At 42.4% G+C, this 23338-nt stretch overlaps 1 protein-coding gene across 1 annotated transcript in view; it reads left to right on the top strand.

Moving 5' to 3' along the window:
• The window catches only part of patl1 (PAT1 homolog 1, processing body mRNA decay factor), a 78455-nt gene extending 56104 nt beyond the window's left edge, over positions 1–22351 (top strand). The window contains exons 18-20 of the mRNA XM_088372467.1: positions 5630–5721; positions 5857–6006; positions 22062–22351. Coding sequence (XP_088228593.1) covers positions 5630–5721; positions 5857–6006; positions 22062–22083 — 264 coding nt within the window. The 3' untranslated portion in view covers positions 22084–22351. The remainder of the gene's footprint in view (positions 1–5629; positions 5722–5856; positions 6007–22061) is intronic.
• The last annotated feature ends 987 nt before the right edge of the window (positions 22352–23338 follow it).

Raw genomic sequence — 23338 nt, 5'->3', positions numbered from 1 at the left:
ACGTCGCACCGGAGTTTAAGTCGCATTTTGTGGGAAATGTATGTGACAAAATTCAACAGCAAGTACAGACATGAACCAGCAAAAACAGGCCAAATGATACGGTTTGCTAACGTGGCTTAAACACAAACGAGGAGCTGAGAACGGGCCTAACGTAACATTAACAGTTATTCAAATGACTATAACATAAATAATATGTTTATCAAACCATCTGTCACTCCGAATCATTGAATACCTCGATCGAATTCTTCGTCCTTTCTGTAAACAACGCTGCGCGTGCGGCGCGCCGCTGACGTCGGACTCATCGTCAGTTGCAGTTCAAATTATTCCACTGGCCCATATAACGATATAAAAACTGTATATCAAATAATTATAATATAAACAACAATATTATCAAACCGTCTGTGTCACTCCAAATCAATGAATCTATCGATCGAATTCTTCGTCCCTTATGTAAACGACAGCGCGTGTGCGGCGCGCTGCTGACGTCGGAGTCGTCATCAGCTGCAGTTCAAATTATTCCACAGGCCCATATAACAATATATAAACTATATATCAAATAACAATAATATAAACAACAATTTTATCGAACCATCCGTGTCACTCCAAATCATTAAATCCATCGGAATCTTCGTCTTGTCTCACTTAAAGGAAATAAAAACAGCTGTTGAGTACGTGCGCCGCTGACGTCAGACTAGATATATCAAATAAGTGTAATATAAACAACAATTTTAACGAACCATCTGTGTCACTCCAAATCATTAAATCCATCGGAATCTTCATCCGCTGTGTCACTTAGAAAAGAAAAAAACCCAGCTGTGCACTCCGGAACTACGTACACCACTGACATCAGCCTCGTCGTCAGTCTCGTCATCAGTTGCGGCTCCAATTATTCCACAGATCTGCATATATAACTATATTGTAGCGTTACTAAAGTACCAGGCAACACGTGGGTTTGGTAACCGGCTCTTTATTTCACAAAACAAGAGCTCAACATATGAGCCAACACAGTGCTATAAGCAAGCTCCCTGGATCCCCCCCCCCCCCCCCCCCTCCCCAAATTACTCCACAGGCCCATATAACGATTATATGAACTATATATTAAATAACTATAACAAATAACAAGTTTATCAAACCATCTGTGTCACTCCAAATCATAAAATCTCCTGACTCCGGAAGTCAGTGAATGGAACTCATTGTCAGTGATGGTCCAATTATTCCACAGCCATAGTGCGCCCTCATGCGGTTTAAAGTGAAAATAACAGGTGAAGTGATCAACTATACTAGTAAGTCAGTAATGTCTTAATGATCAAGTAAAATTTGTGAATAATTACACATATAAGTCGCCCCCCCCCCCAAACTATGAAAAAAATGCGACTTATAGTCCAAAAAATACGGTAATTGAAATAATAAATTAAACAAAAAATAAATTGTTTTTTAAGTGTAACATCCAGGACACACTTAGGACCTACCCCCCTCATTTCAATAATATTTCCTTCTGCATTGTGGGACCAAGAATCATAAAAGTAAATAAAAATGAATTTAAAAAATATAAATGAAAATATAAATTGAAAAAATACATGGAATGTATATACAATATTATATACCGTGTTTTTCGGACTAAAAGTCGCTCCGGAATATAGGTCGCATTAGCCATAAAATGCACAATGACGTGAAAAAAATAAAACGTACTATATAAGTCGCTCCGGAGTATGTCGCATTTTGGGGGAAATTTATTCGACAAAATCCAACACCAAGAACAGACATGAACGAGCAACAACAGGCTAAACGATAGGTATGCTAACGTGACATAAACACAAACGAAGAGCTGAGAACGGGCCTGACGTAACATTCAGAGTTATTCAAATAACTATTACATAAATAACACGTTTATAAAACCATCTGTGTCACTACAATTCATTAAATCCATCGATAGTCCTTTATGTCAACAATGCCGGCCGGGTGCGCGCCACTGAAGGCGCTTGCACTTAAAAATATTCCACAGGCCCATATAACGATATATACATTATACATCAAATAACTATTATATAAGCAATAATATTATCAAACCATCTGTGTCACTCCAAATCATTAAATCCATCGATCAAATTCCTCGTCCTTAGTCAACAATGCTGCACGTGCGCCCTGACGTCAGCCTCGTCATTATTCCACAGACCTAGTATATAACTATATTGTAACGTTAACAAAGTACAAGGAAAGACGTGGGTTTGGTAAACGGCTCTTTATTTAACAAAACAAGAGTTCAACGAGCCAACAACTACAGAACTGTAACGATAAAAATGTATAAAAGTCGCTACACGAAATAAGCAGTACAGAAAATGGATGGATGGATAAATAGTTCACTGCCACACAGCCCCAAGCACCGGCGTCGACTTCCAGGCGTGTGGCGGCGTGGACTTCCATCCCCCCCGGAGGTGGCACTTCCAGCCACCGAGGTGGAAGAGAGCTCCATAGAATAGGGCAGGGGTGGGCAATTAATTTTTACAAGGGGCCACATGAAAAACCTGAGTTGTCAGAGGGCCACACCTACAATAACTTAAACCTGCTCAATTTTCTTCCATTGTAAAATGCACTAAATTATTTATTTTAAATAGCTGGTACTGGTAATTAGAAGAATACAATTATTCTGTTTATATTCATATTAAGCTATGTGAAATTGTGGTGTATAGGTCAAATAAAAAACAATCATTAACCAGTACAATTTATTCTTAACTTCTTTAACTTTTCCTCAAATGACAAAGCCGCTACATCTCTGGGTGTGAAGTTTGATAAAAAGTCCTTGTTGGGCTTGCAGTTTTGCTAGCAATGCATTAGCCTCTGTTGCACGCTGTTTATCAGACAGATTTATTTTTTCTCATGCCTGGTCGTGTAGTGGCACTCCTTGTCAACTTTTCTTTTCTTTGTGTCAGCACACATTTTGAGAGCAGCATTACTTTGCGCTGTTCACCTACACGCACAGCTCACATGCACGCACGCTTCACGAAAGTGCGACGCCTTTCAAAATAAAAGCAGCACAGTTGTATTGCATGTACGACACAGATTTTTTTTATTTATTCAGTTGTAATCAAACGTAATTTATGATTGCGGGCCGGACAGAGACGCTCAAAGGGCCGGATATGGCCCGTGGGCCGTATTTTGCCCGGGTTTGGAATAGGGCGTGCGTAAAAGCCATGTCCGAGCCCCGTCCCCGGACAGCCACCCGGCCGAGCGCCGGCCCCCGACTTCCATCCACGGAGGCGAAAGAAAGCTCTGTAGAGTAGGACCGGGCGTGCGTAAAAGCCTTGTCCGAGCCCCATCCACCGTCCCCGGACAGCCACCCGGCCGAATGCCGGTCCCCGACTTCGATCCACGGAGGTGAAAGAGAGCTCCGTAGAGTAGGACTGGGCGGGCGCAAAAGCCATAATAGTTTTTCAAACATTCTGTGTCACTCCAAATCATTAAATCCTTCAAACTCTTCGTTCTCCATGTCACTTACAAACAAAGCCGCTAATGATGCCGATGTACGTGGGGGCCCTTCATCATCTTCGTTATCCCGTGATCGAATCTTTGTCCTTGATGTAAACAACCGCCATGTAGCGTTGCTGACATCACTTGAAATTCAAATTACGGTAATCCCTTGTTACATCGCGTTTCGTTTATCGCGGTCTCACTTTTTTTTTTTTAATTTTGAAAATTTGTGAAAAAATTCACAAGTCGCTCCTCAGTATAAGTCGTCCCCCACCCCCACCCAGGGCGATAATTAGAGAAGGTTTATGTCCAACAGGGGGGGTGGGCGATTAATAGAGAACACTTTTTGTCCGATCGCCAAGAGGCACTGAAATGGGCGATCGACATTATATTATTTAGAAGCTGCATTAATAGAAGTTGCATCGGAAGCAGCTAAAATTTCTAGCTTCTCTTTAACGATATATTTTCTATATTTTGGCATTTTTTCAGTCGATCATTCAAATCCGTCTGAAATCAAATATTTCCAGGAAAGATTCGCGTGGTTTCGTTTTCCTTGGCCCAATCAGAAAACGTGTCAATCCGGAACTAGGATTATGACCTAATTTTAAGGCAAATCCCGTGGCATTTCATAGGCTCTCAGGACCAGGCAGCGAGTGAAGGTGTTTGATAAAATGGCTACAAATTCACACTTGTCGGAAGAACAGCTGTGTGTGATAAATGCCGCAATTAAAGTACAGTGGAGCCTCGATTCTCGACCACAATCTGTTCCAGAAGGCTGTTCGAGAAGTGAATCGTTCAAATTCCGAATCATGTTTTCCCATTACAAATAATGGAAAAGAATTTAAACCGTTCCAAGAAAAAAACGCCTTTTTTAAGCATTTTTTCATTTGCGCATTTTTGTCCGATCCCCTAACTGCAGCGCACCGCAACCGTAGTGCGTCGCTGACCTCGCAACTGCACCGCGCTCGTCGCATTGTGACAGAGCCGCTGGAATTTAGAAAATATTTTTAAAGTCCTGATGTACTTTCCAAAATTTAAGTGGACCTCAGTGCGCAGGGAACTTAATTTTGTCCGATCGCGCAACTGCAGCGCACCGCCGAACGCGCAACCGTAGCGTGTCGCCAAACGCGCAACTGCACTGCGCTGGTCAAATTATAGTGACAGAGCCGTTGCTGAAATTTAGAAAATATTTTTAAAGTCCTGATGTACTTTTCAAAATTTAAGTGGACCTCAGTGCGCTGTCTGATTGCGCAACCGCAGCGCGCCGGGCGCTCACTGTTGCATTTCTTTGTGTTTTCGGGTGGCTTTACTTCTCCCACTTGCTTTCTTTGGAGGCATTATTAGGGGTTAATACAATCCTCAAAGTAACAAAAATACAATAACAACGGAGTCAGTCAGTCGGCATCCGGACCGCACGGTCAGGTTTTCTCGGGTCCTCCCGGCTCATCTCGCGAGGTTCAACCTCCGAATTTTGTTCGACAACCGAAGCAAAAAAATCTCGAATTTTTTGTTCGAATTCGGATTAGTTCGAGAGCCGGGACGTTCGAAAACCGAGGTTTGACTGTATATCATGAGTCTTCTGACTGTGCCTCTCCATCCTGACACCACTCCACTGAACACATTACACATACAGACCAATGGACACATTTTCAGATTTGACACATTATTGGATTTTATGTCAGATTTTTTAGCACATTTATAGCTTGAATTATACATACTCAAATAGTTTTGCTCCAATAATGGCTCCATAGAGCCTCTTTCTTTGCGCTGCAGACGGTTCACTAGAGCACAAGAGCTCATCTGTCTCTACGTCTCCCAAACTTGCTTTCACGAGTGAGAAAGACCCACCTACTTTTGAGGACTTAGAGAGCATGGTGGCTGCTGACACACGCAAGGGCTGCCTGCACAAGTAATACTGGTACTAAAATAATGTAGTATTGTTTAAGTTTTGACATCCAGGTTTTTTACTGGTACTTAGTAACTAGTGCTGGTAGATAGTACAACCCCACCCGTTTTTACCAATTAACGGACAGCAAGTTCATTTCAGCCACACTGCAATGTATTGACATATGACATAAGGTGACATTATGTATTCTTTTGTAGTGGTCTTGCCATACAGGTAACTGGCCACAAAGGCTGAATGTGTCATTTTGTTTCTGTTCAGTTTGGTGTGACGCTGCTCTATCTGATATTGAGTGAAGGAGAGAGGATGCAAAGTTCTGACCCCAACTGTCAGCTCATGGATGACAATCGATGGTGAGATACTTTGTGATGTTAGTTTCACCATTGCTTGTACTCTTGTGTGTTTTTCTGTCTGTAGTCATGCCTTTTTAAAATATTTACCGTTATTTGGTCCTCCCCACTTTTTTAAAACCCTCAACCCTTCTCCAGGACAGAGCTGGTGTTTTCTGTAACCAGGGAGTTGCTCAGCATTCCCTCTACATCCCTCTCACCTCCTCTCTTCACACCTACCAACCTGATCACCCTCTTCTCACGCTTTATTGACCGTCAGCGCTTGGACTTGTTACAGGAAAAACTACAGTAAGTCACATCACTCTTCACACCACATGTATGACGATCATCATGTATGAACTATGTATGGTTTAAGCCAGGGGTGTCAAACTCAATTGCACAAGGAGCCAAAATTCGAAACACACTTTAGGTCAGGGCTGAACAGGATAAACATTTATTGAACACACTAAAACTAAATGTTTTTGGAACATTAATATGAATAAAAAATAAAAAAAATAAATGAATATTATTCTGAAACAAACTTAAACCTTAAATAAATTATATTTAATATTTTGCTCTCTATAAAAATATCTTGTTAAATTATACAACTTAGAACTTAACTTAAACAACTTAACATTAAATAAACATTCAAATTCCTTTGCTCCTCTGTCAATGTACCGTAATTTTTGGACTATAAGTCGCGTTTTTTTTTCATAGTTTAGGTGGGGGGGCGACTTATAATGAGGAGCGACTTATATGTGAATTTTTTCAAAAATTTCACCCCAAAAAAAAAGAAGTGAAACCGCGATAAACAAACTGCGATGTAGCAAGGGATTACTGTAATTTGAATTTCAAGTGACGTCAGCAGCGCGGCGCAGCGCAGCAGTTGTTTACAAAAAGGACAAAGATTGATCACGGGATGGCGAAGATGACGAAGGGCCCCACGTACTACCGGCATCGTTAGCGGCTTTGTTTGTAAGTGACACGGAGGACGAAAAGTTTGAAGGATTTAAGGATTTGGAGTGACACAGAAGGTTTGAAAAACTATTATGGCTTTTACGCACGCCCGGTCCTACTCTACGGAGCTCTTTCACCGCCATGGATAGAAGTCGGGGGCTGGCGCTCGGCCGGGTGGCTGTCCGGGGACGGTGGATGGGGCTCGGTCATGGCTTTTATGGATCTCTCTTCCACCTTCGTGGCTGGAAGTCCATGCCGCCACACGCCTGGAAGTTTGTTTTGTTAAAAAAAGAGCCGTTTACCAAACCCACGTCTTTCCTTGTACTTTGTTAACATTACAATGTACCGTAATTTTCGGACTATAAGTCGCGTTTTTTTTCATAGTTTGGGTGTGGGGACGACTTATACTCAGGAGCGACTTATATGTGAATTTTTTCGCAAATTTTCAAAATTCAAAAATCCATGATGTAGTGAAAGCGCGATAAACGAACCGCGATGTAGCAAGTGATTACTGTCATTTGACCTGCAAGTGACGTTAGCAGCGCGGCGGTTGTTTACATAAGGACAAAGGATTCTATCACTGGATGACAAAGATGACGAAGGGCCCCACGTTTGAAGGATTTAATGATTTGGAGTGACACAAGGTTTGAAAAACATATTTGTTATAGTTATTTGATATATTTTATTTCGTGTAGCAACTTGTACATGTTTTTATCGTTACAGTTCAGTAGTTGTTGGCTCGTTGAAGTCTTGTTTTGTTAAATAAAGAGCCGTTTACCAAACCCATGTGTTTCCTGGTACTTTGTTAACGCTACAATATAGTTGTATACTAGATCTGTGCGGCGCGCACGCGGCGTTGTTGACGTAAAGGACGAGGAATTTGATCGATGGATTTAATGATTAGGAGTGACACAGATGGTTTGATAATATTGTTGTTATATGATAGTTATTTGAATTATACTTTATATATCGTTATATGGGTCTGTGGAATGATTAGAAATGCAATTTACGAGTCCGACGTCAGCAGCGCATATGTGGCGCATACGCGGCATTGTTTACATAAAGGACGATCGATGGATTTAATGAATTGGAGTGACACACATGGTTTGATAAACGTGTTATTTATGTAAAACTTATTTGAATAACTCAGAATGTTACTTAGGCCCGTTCTCAGCTCCTCGTTTGTGTCTAAGTCATGTTAGCATACCGTATTGTTTAGCCTGTTGTTGCTGGTTCATGTCTGTTCTTGGTGTTGGATTTTGACAAATTTGCCTCAAAAGTGCGACTTATACTCCGGTGCGACTTATATGTTTTTTTTCACTGTATTGTGCATTTTATGGCTGGTGCAACTTATACTCCGGTGCGACTTATAGTCCGAAAATTACGGTAGTTATATATTAGACCTGTGGAATAACGACGAGGCTGACGTCAGGGCGCACGCGCGGCGTTGTTCACAAAGGACGAGGAATTTGATCGATGGATTTAATGATTTAGAGTGCACAGATTCAAGAGTTTTTATTCGCCATGTTTGAGCGTGCCAAACAAGGAATTTGACTACGATAAATCACAGCCTCTCTTCAACATTTAGATGACTAACAACAACACTCAGGGCATGCGAAAAATGGCAAATATTCTCAAACATCCCCTGATCTTAAACTCCCAAGAGGGCAAGGAAAAACTCAAAACTCCAGCTAGGGGAAATGAGAAACCTTGAGAAGAGACCACAGATGGGAGGGTCCCTCTTCTAGGATGACCAGGCTGCAATGGATGCAGAGGACACATAGTAGACAATTCAAAAAAGGAGTGGAGAGCAGGATGTTATTGCACAGTAATGACTCTGAGACTCTAAGAGTGGTGTGAGTTCATCAGAGCAACAGCCTGGGGGAAGAAGCTGTCTCTGTGTCTGCTGGTTTTGGCGTACAGAGCTCTATAACGCCATCCGGAGGGGAGTAGTTCAAACAGACAGCAACCTGGGTGAGAAGGATCTGTAGAGATGTTACTTGCACGTTTCCTGGTCCTAGACAGGTACAAGTCTTGGATAGATGGGAGGTTGATTCCAATTATCTTCAGGAGCTTCACAGGAGAGTCACCTGAGGAGAAATCGTTGGTGTAGAGAGAGAAGAGCAGTGGGGAGAAGACGCACCCCTGAGGGGCTCTAGTATTGGTGGTCCGGTTGTCAGATGTGATGCTCCCCAGCCTCACACGCTGTCTCCTGTTGGTCAGGAAGCTGGTGATCCACTGACAGGTGGAGGCAGGCACCGCGAACTGGATGAGCTTCTGTTGGAGGATGTCAGGAGCGATGGTGTTAAACGCCGAGCTGAAGTCCACAAACAGGATCCTGGCGTACGTTCCTGGGGTGTCCAGGTGGTGCAGGATGTAGTGCAGTCCCATGTTGACCGCATCATCCACCGACCTGTTTGCCCAGTAGGCAAACTGGAGGGGGTCCAGCAGGGGGCCCGTGACATCCTTCAGGTGGTTCAGCACTAACCTCTCAAAAGATTTCATAACCACAGATGTCAGTGCGACAGGTCTATAGTCATTCAAACCTGTGATGGCGGGCTTCTTGGCCACTGGAACGATGGTGGAGCTCTTGAAGCACGAGGGCACCTCACACAGCTCCAGGGAACGGTTGAAGATCCGTGCAAAGGTGGGCGCCAGCTGCTCAGCGCAGACTTTCAAGCAGGAAGCTGACACGCCGTCCGGGCCCGGTGCATTCCTGATCTTTTGTCTCCGGAACATCTGGCGCACTTCCTCCTCGTGGATCTGGACTGCGGGCGCGGCCTCTGCAAGAGAGAGAGTCAGTGACAACGGTGATGGAGGTGTGGACAGAGCAGTTGTGGGGGGAGGTTAGTATGTAGATTGTGCTGCAGGAGGTCCCGTTGTGTGGGAGGACTGATCAAACCTGCAGTAGAACCTTTTTAGCTGGTTAGCAAGCCTTGGGCTCTGCACATTTTCATTTCTTGAAGCCCGTGATGCTCTGCAGACCTTTCCACACTGTTGAGGGATCAGGATTGGCAGAGAGGTGACTCTCTAGGCTCTCCCCGTTACACCTCCTGGCTTTCCTGACCTCTCGGTTCAGTGTGTTTCTGGTCTGCGTGAACAGGTCCCGGTCGCCGCTCCTGTAGGCCTCCTCCTTGACTTTGCGCAGCCTCCTGAGGTTCGGTGTAAACCAAGGTTTGCCGTTGTTGTACGTGCATAAGGTCTTAGTCTGCACACACAGATCCTCACAAAAACTGATGTATGATGTGACCGTGTCAGTGAGTTCATGCAGGTCTGAAGTTGCAGCTTCAATCGGTGCAGTCAAAGCAGGCTTGGAGGTCCTGCCTTGACTCCACTGTCCACTTCCTCACAGTCCTCACCACAGGCTTAAAAGTTCTTAGTTTCTGCCTGTAGGCCAGGATCAGATGAACTAGACAGTGGTCCGAGAGTCCTAAAGCTGCACGAGCCACATAGTGGTATGCATCCTTAATTACGGTGTAGCAGTGGTCTAGTGTCTGTGCCCCTCTGGTGGGACACGTTATGTGCTGTCTGTATCTGGGGAGTTCGTGTGCGAGCTTCACCCTGTTAAGATCACCCAGAACAATGATTAGTGAATTTGGTAGAAGTTTCTCCATGTCGGTCACGATCAATGGATTTAATGAATTGGAGTGACACAGATGGTTTTACAAACGTGTTATTTATGTAATTTTTTTAATAACTGAATGTTACGTCAGGCCCGTTCTCAGCTCTTCGTTTGTGTTTATGTCACGTTAGCATACCTATCGTTTAGCCTGTTGTTGCTCGTTCATGTCTGTTCTTGGTGTTGGATTTTGTCAAATAAATTTCCCCCCAAAATGTGACTTATACTCTGGAGCGACTTATATATGTTTTTTTTCACGTTATTGTGCATTTTATGGCTAATGTGACCTATATTCCGGAGCGACTTTTAGTCCAAAAATTAGGGTACGTAAAAAATATAAACTTAAATATCCCAAAAGATTTTGCTCTCCTTAAAAATATCTCCTGTCAAAATTAAAGTTAAAAGTCCCAAGTTAAAGTCCCAATGATCATCGTCACACACACATCTGGGTGTGGTGAAATTTGTCCTCTGCATTTAACCCATCCCCATGTGATTTTGATTCATCCCCTGGGGGAGAGGGGAGCAGTGAGCAGCAGCGGTGCCACGCTCGGGAATCATTTGGTGATCTAACCCCCCAGTTCCGACCCTTAAATGCTGAGTGCCAAGCAGGGAGGCAATGGGTCCCTTTTCTATAGTCTTTGGTATGACCCAGCCGGGGTTTGAACCCACAACCTTTCAGTATCAGGGCGTATACTCTACTACTAGGCCACTGAGCTGTATAGAAGTTAGAAATATGAACATGCTTTTCAGCAATAACAATTCAAATCATTCAGTTTTCTTTGCTCTTATGACTCTGATCTGATCATATGCTCTGATCGCAGCCGGACACCTGGCATCTTTTTTTGGCAACAAGTTGGTTTATGTTTGGTGTGAACTCCTGTGTTGTGGAGATTCTCAGGATGGACTGCAGGTGCTCATCAGTGAGACGACTTCTGTGTGCTGTTTTGTTCATCTTCATCACTGAGAAGAGCTTCTCACACAGATATGTGCTCCCAAACATGCACAAAGTTCAAGCTGCATGAAGACGGAGCTGGGGCATTGTAGCAGGGATGGAGTGAATGAACCGTGCAGGCCCTGCAGTGTCGTACTTTGCCTTGAGTGTCCCATTACACTGTAGCTCAATCAGTTCCATCTGAATCTACACAGGTGCAGTTTCAACATCAACAGCAAATGGATTGCGAAGCAACTCAAAACTCTTTTTTTGTGCTTCAAAGTCACTAAAGCTCCGTGCGAACTAGTGTAGTGTGCTCAGTTTGTCGGCAAAGTGCATTTTGGGGAACACAGTTGTGCTGACTTGTTTCAACATTACTTGTCAACAGGGAAAGTGAGGCAAGTTGCAATGTTGAATTTGTGTCTCCCATAAAAGCAGCTTCACTTGAAATGCCTTTACTGCGTTATACATGTCAGTGATCATGCGGTCATGTCCCCGGAGCTCAAAATCTCTGAGAACTTTCCCCCGACTTAGCCAACGCACCTCTTTATGATAAGGAATGTCGGCAAACTCTAAATCTATCTCCTGCATAAAGGACCGAAACTGCCGGTGATTTAACCCTTAAGTTTGGATAAAGTTTACGGTTTGCGTTACAGTGCTCATTACATGGCCCATCTTCAGGACATAGTGCTTCCTGGTGTATGATGTAGTGATATGCTGTTAACTCACCAGTACAGTTCTCCTCCTGCATCTTCACTCGCATCCTTCCCACGAGTCCATTTTTTTCACTGCACATAGCCGGTGCTCCATCAGTTGTAAGTCCAATAAGTTTGTAGTAGGGCAGTTTCATGTCGGTTACACTTTGACATACGTTTTCAAAAACGTCTTTTCCAGTCGTTGTCCCGTGCATTGATTTAATGTCCATTACTTCCTCTGTTACGCACAAATTGGAGTCCACTCCACGGATGAAGATGGCCAGTTGTGCAGTATCACTCATGTCAGTACTTTCATCCACAGCAAGATAATAGGCAATAAAGTCTTTGCTCCTTTCACTCAACTGTACTCTTAAATCAGTGGCCATCTCACAAATCCGATGAGTAACTGTATTTCTACTCAGCCTTATATTTGCCAGCAAGTGCTTTTAGTCTGGACATAAGACGTCGAACACCTTGATCATGCAGCTCTTCAGAAATTCTCCCTCCGTAAATGGCCGGGCTGATTTGGCGATCTCCTCTGCCATGACAAAACTTGCTTTGACAGCAGCTTCACTTTGTGATTTTGCACGGGTTAAAAAACGTCTGCTGGAATGTTCTTTAACTCTTCTGCTTTCTGTTTCCTCTGCTCTGCATCCAGGTCTTTCAGGTTATCCTTATGTATTGTCTCAAAGTGCTGTTTTAGATTGAATTTTTTAATTTCAGCCACATTAGCACCACAAATGAGACACACGGGTTTACCGGCAATGTCAGTGTCAGGTATTTTCTCTGACTGAATATCTGTATAAAAGAAAAGGATCAGCAGACAAAACAAGTGAGGCAGAATATTGAGTTTTTCTCGCGAGGAGTGCATCCAGATTTACAGCAATCTGACTACACTAAAAATCAGTTTGCACTCTTCGCTCTTTATATTTGGAATGTCCTACCCACAATGTGAGACTAGCCCCTAATAGGTGGGGAGAAGGCGTGAGCTTTGTCTCATTAGAGAAGAAACGAGATTCTATGTGAAACAAGAAGTCACAGACAAGATGTCACGAGAAATGAAAGTAATGCAAGGACAAAATGCTATGTGAAACAAGAAGTCACAGACAAGACGCCATGAGAAAAGAATGCAAGGACAGAATGCCATGTGCAGACATCAACAAAATGGATTGAGCTATCAACATCTTTCTTGGATTCCCAGAGGTGTAGAAGGTCAGGAAGCTCCAGACAGCATCGTTTGACTTGTTGTTGACTGGTGGACGTCTGCAAGGCGAAACAGCAAGCATTCTGTGCAATAATCTTATTAATAAGTACTCATTAGGGAACGCATGATAACATATATATACAACAAACAGTCAGTAAACATATACTCAGCCTCCCATTGGTTATTAAAGGCTCTGTTTTCAGAATCACCTTTTCTCGTCGGCATCGTGAGGAGTATCTTTGGCTAACAGCTATCTTCGTAATAGCTTGTAATAGTTAGACTTAATTGACGCGAGAAGTGCGCAGGAAGTGCGCTGCAAGGCAGCTGGAAGTGCGCTGCAAGGCAGCTGGAAGTACGCGTCAAGGCAGCCGAAGCGTTGCATTATAGGAGCTGTAGTTCTGTGCAGTATTGTGTTATCAGCACTTCATATCGATGGGCCATTAATAACGATAATGTAAAATGATCTTGCGGGCTGGGTATGATTACACGGCGGGCCGGATGTGGGCCGCGGGCCATGAGTTTGACACGTGGCTTAAGCCATCTATAGTTTCCAACTGCTGAGCTGAGCACAACAAAGCAAAATGCCAATGCTAGTCCTCTGCCAACGGTACTTGATTCCCATAGAGGTCAAAACATGTGCTTTGAAGATAAGTTAAAGCTTGCTCATTTCTCAAACAACTTTCATGTGACTGACCTTTTTGTCATCCCCAAAACGTGTGCTGTCAGTACAGAGTACAGTGCAGATTGATGAACAGAACGCAGTAACAATGTACAAATGTCATATGAGCTAGCACCACTTGGTGACCAGGGTGCATTGCGTGCTGCAATACATTTAACTCATGAAGTTGTGAGGATGTTAATCCTTGTCATGTGTTTCTTTTACCAGTCATCGAATGTGTGTCATATTTAAACACTAACATTTGTCACTCCTTTTTTTATTTTCTCTCTTTTCTTCAAACAAGCTGTAACTTTCAGTTGTGAAATAGTGATGTCCAGGCCAATTCCTTGCTATAAATTGCGATGACCTCTTCGTTTGGTAACAAATAATCAGGGATGAGAATCTTCCGCAGATTTCCGTGTTTTTTCTCTGTCGGAAGTATCATTTTCATGAATCGTGTAGATCCATTGAGAAATTTGTTTTTATATATATGGGGGGGAGCGGCTGGCAGCAGTATTGCGACAACATCCGCCTTATTTTCGTCAGCATTTTGCCGCTACTTTCGTCACATCATTTGCCTACTCATTTGCCTAATCAGCAAAGGTTTTCGCCAGCATGGCAAATGTTTTAGAGAAAAAAGACAAGGATCGTGCCAGGGAAATAGACAAGTCGAACGGGATCAAGAACTGCTTCAGATGGGCATGGCTCGAGAGTAGCGTCATTGAACAACTCGGAACACAGTCCGTAACCACCTGCTTGACGGAACATGTCCGTAAATTAGATGTCCCGGGCTAGGTTTTGTGCATTCTTTGTCAAGATGTGACAAGCTATGGAGGTTGTGGCGCTAGGAACAGTAAGGCGCACATCAAAATAAAAAAAACACAAAGGTACGTTTTTACTTTTAAAAGCATGTGGGTTTAGAAAGTAACATGTTACATGTAAACTAATGTTAGGCTATTGTCATGATATCATTAAAGAATAAATCTTCAATGAGATGTGTGTGTGTTGTATATATATACCGTAATTTCCGGACTATAAGTCGTGTTTTTTTCATACCGTAATTTCCGGACTATAAGTCGCGGGGTTTTTTTTTTTTCATAGTTTGGGTGGGGGGGGCGACTTATACTCAGGAGCGACTTATATGTTTTTTTTCACAAATTTTTACTTGATCATTAAGACATCACTTACAAGTATAGTTGACCACTTCCCATGTTATTTTTAGTATAGTTGATCACTTCACATGCTTTTATATCTTTATCTTGAACATATTCAAAACAAAAAATAGAGAAAACATCAAATAAAGCAATTAACACTTTAAAGCACCATATCCAAGTCCACTGTCTGCTGTATGTACACTTGCTCCATTTTTGCTCCTCTTATATTTATTATTATTTGTTTATTTATCATTTATTCAACACTCTTATTTATTCATTGTTTGTGCCTTCTTGTTTTTTTTTTTGTGTTGCTTGTATGCACATGTGTACTATCTCACCAAGGGATAGTGGAAACGTAATTTCAATCTCTTTGTGTGTCTTAGTATATAAAAAAAAAATCGACGCTAAAGCAGACTTTGACTTTGATAAAACAACCAAAAAAAATTATATTTTCAGACGAAACTGGATGAGGGTGCTCTAAATTTCACCGTTGGCCGTGACTCATCAACTGGGTAGGCTTAAGAAAAATGGCACCAAAAAAGAAACTCATATTTTGCAGGTTACAAACTTCAAGTTGTAAAATATGCAGCTGAAAACAGTAATCGAGCAGCAGAAAGAAAGTTTGGAGAACCAATGGATTACTATTTCAAGTGACGTCAGTAGCGCGGCGTGGCGGTTGTTTACATACAAACATGCCCACATAAGGACTACCGGCATCATTAGCGGTGATCATTTCTAAGTGACACGGAGGACAAAGAGTTTGAAGGAATTAAGGATTTGGAGTGACATAGAAGGTTTGAAAAACTATTATGGCTTGTACGCACGCCCGGTCCTACTCTACTGAGTCGGGGGCCGGCGCTCGGCCGAGTGGCTGTCCGCGAACGGTGCGCGGGGCTCGGACATGGCCATTACGCACGCCCGGTCTGTCTGGAAGTCCACGCCTCCACACGCTTGGAAGTTTGTTTTGTTTAATAAAGAGCCGTTTACCAAACCCACGTCTATCCTTGTACTTTGTTAACGCTACAATATAGTTATAAAGTAGATCTGTGGAATAAAGACGAGCCTGACGTCAGGGCGCACGCGCGGCAATGTTGACAAAGGACGAGGAATTTGATCGATGGATTTAATGGAATTAAAGTGCACGGATGGTTTGATAATATTATTGGCTTGTATTATAGTTATTTGAAATATAGTTTATCTATCGTTGTATGAGGCTGTGGAATATTTTGAAGTGCAAGCGCCCTCAGCCGTGCGCACCCATTGTTGACAAACAACGATCGATGGATTTAATGAATTGGAGTGACACCGATGGTTATATAAACATGTTATTCATGTAATAGTTGTCCTTAATCACTCTATATGTTACGTCAGGCCCGTTCTCAGCTCTTTGTTTGTGTTTGTCACGTTAGCATACCTATCGTTTAGCCTGTTGTTGCTATTTAATGAATTGGAGTGACACCGATGGTTTTATAAACATGTTATTCATGTAATAGTTGTCCTTAATCACGCTATATGTTACGTCAGGCCCGTTCTCAGCTCTTTGTTTGTGTTTGTCACGTTAGCATACCTATCGTTTAGCCTGTTGTTGCTATCGTTTAGCCTGTTGTTGCTCGTTCATGACTGTTTTTGGTGTGGGATTTTGTCGAATAAATTGCCCCCAAAATGCAACTTATACTCCGGAGCGACTTATATATGATTTTTTTTTCACTTTTTAGGGCATTTTATGGCTGGTGCGACTTGTACTCCGGAGCGACTTATAGTCCGGAAAATACGGTGTGTGTATATATATATATATATATATATATATATATATATATATATATATATATATATATATATATGATTACTGGTAGGGCGTAGCTGTTAATGGCTATGGGAGGACAAGCCCCTACATGGGATGTACCACCGAAACATAGCTGAAGTAGCTGATATCCAGAAATCCTACCAATGGCTAGAAAGAGCTGGTCTGAAGGACAGCACAGAGGCACTGATCCTGGCTGCACAAGAACAGGCCTTGAGCACCAGAGCAATAGAGGCCCAAATCTACCACACCAGACAAGACCCCAGGTGTAGATTGTGCAAAGAAGGTCCTGAGACAATCCAGCACATAACTGCAGGGTGTAAGATGCTGGCAGGTAAAGCATACATGGAGCGCCATAACCAAGTAGCTGGAATAGTGTACAGGAACATCTGTGCAGAGTATGGACTGGAAGTCCCAAGATCCAAGTGGGAAACACCTCCAAAGGTGGTAGAGAATGACCAAGCCAAGATCCTCTGGGACTTCCAGATCCAGACAGACAGAATGGTAATGGCGAACCAACCGGACATTGTGGTGGTGGACAAAGAGCAGAGGAAAGCCGTTGTGGTTGACATAGCCATCCCAAATGATGGTAACATTAGGAAAAAGGAACATGAGAAACTTGAGAAATATCAAGGGCTCAGAGAAGAGCTGGAGAAGACCTGGAGAGTTAAGACTTCAGTGGTACCTGTGGTCATTGGAGCACTAGGGGCAGTAACCCCCAAACTGGAGGAGTGGCTGAAACAGATCCCAGGAAAAACATCTGACATCTCAGTCCAGAAAAGTGCAGTACTAGGAACAGCAAAGATACTGCGTAGAACCCTCAAGCTCCCAGGCCTCTGGTAGAGGACCTGAGCTTGAAGGGAAAAAGATACCACCCACAGGGGGTGAGGAAAAAGTTTTATATATATATATATATATATATATATATATATATATATATATATATATATATATATATATATATATATATATATATGCTATATAGCTGGAGTCATTATCACGACTGCGAGCATGAGGCGGTTTCTTAACCCTCCTGAAGTTGCGCAGATTGTCCAACTCCTCCAGGATGGCACATCCATGCGTGCTGTTGCAAGAAGATTTGATGTGTCTCCCAGTACAATCTCCAGAGCATGGAGGAGATTCCAGGAGACAGGCAGTTACTCTAGGAGAGCTGGACCGGGCCGTAGACTGTCCTCATTCCATTAGCAGGACCGACATCTGTTGTTTTGTGCAAGGAGGAACAGGTTGAGCACTGCCCGAGTCCTACAGAATGACCTCCAGCAGGCTACTGGTGTGAATGTCTCTGCCCAAACAGTCAGAAACAGACTCCACAAGGTGGCCTTAGGGCACGACGTCCTGTAGTGTTTCCTGTGCTCATTGCTCAGCACCGTGGAGCTTGATTGGCATTTGCCATAGAACACCAGAATTGGCAAGTCCGCCACTGGCGCCCTGTGCTTTTCACAGATGAGAGCAGGTTTACCCTGAGCACCTGTGATAGACGTGAAAGGGTCTGGAGAAGCCAAGGACAGCGCTATGCTGTCTGCAACATCGTAAAGCATGACCGGTTTGGTGGTGGGTCAGTGATGGTCTGGGTAGGCATTTCCATGGAGGGACGAAGAGACCTCTACAGGATAGAGAACGGCAGTCTGACTGCCATTAGGTATCGGGATGAAATCCTTGCACCCATGGTCAGACCCTACGCTGGTGCAGTAGGTTCTGGGTTCCTCCTGATCCACAACAATATCCGGCCTATTGTGGCAAGAGTATGCAAACAGTATCTGGAGGATGAACGAATTGACACAATTGAATAGCCCTCACGATCACCTGATGTAAACCCGATAGAACACCTCTGGGACATAATGTTTTGGTCCATCATACGCCGCCAGGTTGCTCCTCGGACTTTACAGGAGCTCACTGATGCCCTTAGACAGATCTGGGAGGACATCTCACAAGACACCATCCGTCATCTCATTAGAAGCATGCCGCGATGTTGTTACGCATGCATACAAGCTCGTGGGGGCCACACAAGATATTGAAAAGAATTTTGAGTTGCAGAAATTGAATTTAGGCAAAAAGGACAAGCCTGCCATATCATTTTTTCACTTTGATTTTTGGGGTGTCTGTACACTGAGCCCGCTCTGTAAGCTGAAAACTTTTGTTCCTTAGACATTAAACTGTCCATATCAGTATAGATATCCCCCCCAAAAAATTCACCATTGAAATCTGATGTCTTTTCAAAGTGTTCCTTTAATTTTTTTGAGCAGTGTGTATAATATCCATCCATCCATTTTCTGTACCGCTTAGTCCCCACGGGGGTCGCGGGTGTGCTTGGAGCCTATCCCAGCCGTCATCGGGCAGTAGGCGGGGGACACCCTGAACCGGTTGCCAGCCAATCGCAGGGCACACAGAGACAAACAACCATTCGCACTCGCACTCGCACTCGCACTCACACCTAGGGTCAATTTGGAGTGCTCAATTGGCCTACCAAGCATGTTTTGGGGATGTGGGAGGAAACCGGAGTGCCCGGAGAAAACCCACGCAGGCTCGGGGAGAACATGCAAACTCCACACAGGGAGGGCCGGAGGTGGAATCGAACCCGCACCCTCCTAACTGTGAGACGGACGTGCTACCCAGTGTCCCATTGTGTATAAATATATATATATATATAAAATCCCCCCCTGCTACTTTTCCGGGCCCCCGACTTCGATCCACGGAGGTGAAAGAGAGCTCAGTAGAGTAGGACTGGGCGTCCGTAAAAGTTGTAATAGTTTTTCAAACCTTCTACGTCACTCCAAATCCTTAATTCCTTCAATCTCTGCGTCCTCCGTGTCACTTCGAAACAAAGCCGCTCATGATGCCGGTAGTACGTACGTGGGTACGTTTGTCCTTTATGTAAACAACCGCTGCGCCGTCACTGACGTCACTTGAAATTCAAATTACAGTAATGCTTTAGTACATCACGGTTCTCCAAAACTTTTTCTGCTGCTCGATTACGGTTTTCGGCTGCATATTTTACAACTTGAAGTTTGTTACCTGCAAAATATGACTTTCTTTTTGGTGCCATTTTTCTACAGCCCTTCCCATTTAGAGCGCCCTCATCCAGTTTCGTCAGAAATTTTTTTTTTTTCAGATGTAGTTCTTTGTTTTGTTTATTTGGTTGTTTCATCAAGGTCAAAGTCTGCTTTATTGTCAATTTCTTCATATGCCAAGACACACAAAGAGATCAAAATTACGTCCCTACTAAGACATAGTACACCATATGCATACAAGTAAACAGCACAAAAAAAACAAGAAGGCACAAACAATGAATAAATGAGAGTGATGAATAAATAATAAATAAACAAATAACATACCGTATTTTCCGGACTATAAGTCGCTCCGGAGTATAAGTCGCACCAGCCATAAAATGCCCCAAAAAGTGAAAAAAACATATATAAGTCGCTCCGGAGTATAAGTCGCATTTTGGGGGCAATTTATTCGACAAAATCCCACACCAAAAACAGTCATGAACAAGCAACAACAGGCTAAACGATAACAACAACAGGCTAAACGATAGGTATGCTAAAGTGACAAACACAAAGAGCTGAGAACGGGCCTGACGTAACATATAGCGTGATTAAGGACAACTATTACATGAATAACATGTTTACAAAACCATCGGTGTCACTCCAATTCATTAAATAGCAACAACAGGCTAAACGATAGGTATGCTAACGTGACAAACTCAAACAAATAGCTGAGAACGGGCCTGTCGTAACATATAGAGTGATTAAGGACAACTATTACATGAATAACATGTTTATAAAACCATCGGTGTCACTCCAATTCATTAAATAGCAACAACAGGCTAATCGATAGGTATGCTAACGTGACAAACTCAAACAAAGAGCTGAGAACGGGCCTGACGTAACATATAGAGTGATTAAGGACAACTATTACATGAATAACATGTTTATAAAACCATCGGTGTCACTCCAATTCATTAAATAGCAACAACAGGCTAAACGATAGGTATGCTAACGTGACAAACACAAACAAAGAGCTGAGAACGGGCCTGACGTAACATATAGAGTGATTAAGGACAACTATTACATGAATAACATGTTTATATAACCATCGGTGTCACTCCAATTCATTAAATCCATCGATCGTTGTTTGTCAACAATGGGTGCGCACGGCTGAGGGCGCTTGCACTTCAAAATATTCCACAGGCTCATATAACGATAGATAAACTATATTTCAAATAATTATAATACAAGCCAATAATATTATCAAACCATCCGTGCACTTTAAATCCATTAAATCCATCGATCAAATTCTTCGTCCTTTGTCAACATCGCCGCGCGTGCGCCCTGACGTCAGCCTCGTCTTTATTCCACAGATCTACTATATAACTATATTGTAGCGTTAACAAAGTACAAGGATAGACGTGGGTTTGGTAAACGGCTCTTTATTAACCAAAACAAACTTCCAAGCGTGTGGCGGCGTGGACTTCCAGACACGAGAGCTCCATGGCATAGGACCGGGCATGCGTAATGGCCATGTCCGAGCCCCACGCACCGTTCGCGGACAGCCACTCGGCCGAGCGCCGGCCCCCGACTCAGTAGAGTAGGACCGGGTGTGCGTAAAAGCCATAATAGTTTTTCAAACCTTCTATGTCACTCCAAATCCTAAAGTGTTAGTGTTAACTGCTTTATTTGATTTTTTCTCTATTTTTTATGTTTTGAATATGTTCAAGATAGATATAAAAGCATGTGAAGTGATCAACTATACTAAAAATAACATGTGAAGTGGTCAACTCTACTTGTAAGTGATGTGTTAATGATCAAGTAAAAATTACTATGAAAAACTATGAAAAAAAAACGCGACTTATAGTCCGAAAATTACGGTACTCACTTTTGTTGCCAGTATTTTACACATTCATTGTTGTATTTTGAGTTACTTTGAAGTAACAATATATTTACTTTGCTATCCAAGCTCTACAGTGACTACTTAAAATTGTCCCAGTGTCATTTCTTCAGTGTTGTCCCATGACAAGATATAATTAAAACATATCAGAAATGAGAGGGGTGTACTCACTTTTGTGAGATACTGTAGATAGGGTGATCATTTGTCCATTAAATTCACCAATCTTGCATTTTTTTCATCAATATCACCTGATAATGATTGGCCACCGATCAATCGCAGCAGCCAATCGCAGGGCACACAACCATACACACTCGCCTACGGACACTGTATTTTAAATTAATCTTCATTTAATGAACATTAAGTTTTGTTTAATGAACATTAAGTTTTGTTTTGTTCATTTATTCAGTTTCTAAGATAATATATTTTGTCTTTCCCAGGATCCCTGCCTCGTCCAGGTAGAAGTTTCCAGATCATCAATCCAATCCACCCCCACACTTGAGGCAGTGCGTGCCTGCGTGCGTGCACGTGTTTGTGCGAGTGAGTGTGTGTGCATGGCCACATTGAGTCATTTTAATGTATGTTTTTGTGATAAAGAACAAGGATTGCGTTTGAATGAGCTGACAGCAGTTTTAATAATTAAATCTGCTTTTTTTTTAATCTAAAATCTTGTTTACAATTATGCCTATGTTGAACCTTCAAATTAAAAATGATTTCTATTATATAAAAAGTGCACTGTTATCTTCTTGTCCAGTTCTTTTAGTGCAACGATAATCTCCCTCCAACCCACAAATACATAGTAAGTAGAAATGAATAATAAATAATAATGATCAAATAATTGACAGCCTAAATGAATCTGCTGTACATCCTTGTTTGTACATTCTTAGCGTGTATTAGGAATGATTGTCCTTTTAAAGGTAGTGTCTGGTTAAAAAAATCAGTGGAGATTATAATTTTTCAAGGCATTTTTGGAGACTTAAGTTTTTTCGACCATCGTTAAAAAAAAAAAATAGAATTGCTTCATACTCAAGGTTCACATATTTGTCTGAATACTTGGAGGTTGGTCATAGACCTACTCCTAATCAAACATGCCTTGGGAGCACCTTTGATTTGAATTTATACATGAATAAAATTGGTTTCCTCAAAAGAAAAATGAGAGTTTACGTTTGTTTTAGTTTTTCGTAGTTTTGTTTTTGAAAGACAAGTCAGTAATGTCCCACATTCACTGAAGAATCACTGCATAAATTGGGAAAGTTCTTGTGAGACATTTTGCAAATAAAGATTCAATCACTCGCAAGTCTTCATATGTGCTTTTTTACTTAGTCAAGTTAGGTTACCCAGAAAGAACTTATGCATTCAACAGTCAAGCAGATATGTTAAACACAAATCTATTTGGGTTGCTTGACAGGATAATTTCACATCATTCAAGTTAGAGGTACAGGGGAAGAACCTGTATAATGATGGTAAGGATCCATGAATTTATTTCACTTTGTTGACAAAATGGGGGACATAAGAGGGTCTATGAAGAGGTCTATGAAGGTGCACAATTTGGTGCTGACTGAAATACCAAAAAAAGTATCCACCTATGTAAAGGTCCATTAGTTCAAGTCCGACAATCATACAAAAGTATGACAAACATCTACTGTTCCATACAGGCAAAACTGTTTTACCAAAAGGAATCCTAAGTGTTTTATCATTTTATTTCTCAAGTGCTTTT

Source organism: Syngnathus floridae, chromosome 4 (assembly GCF_059516105.1).
Source record: "Syngnathus floridae isolate MCC-2025c chromosome 4, RoL_Sflo_1.0, whole genome shotgun sequence".
Lineage (NCBI taxonomy): Eukaryota > Metazoa > Chordata > Actinopteri > Syngnathiformes > Syngnathidae > Syngnathus > Syngnathus floridae.
The sequence above is the reverse complement of the archived record's forward strand: the minus strand, read 5'-3'. Positions and strand labels throughout refer to the sequence as shown.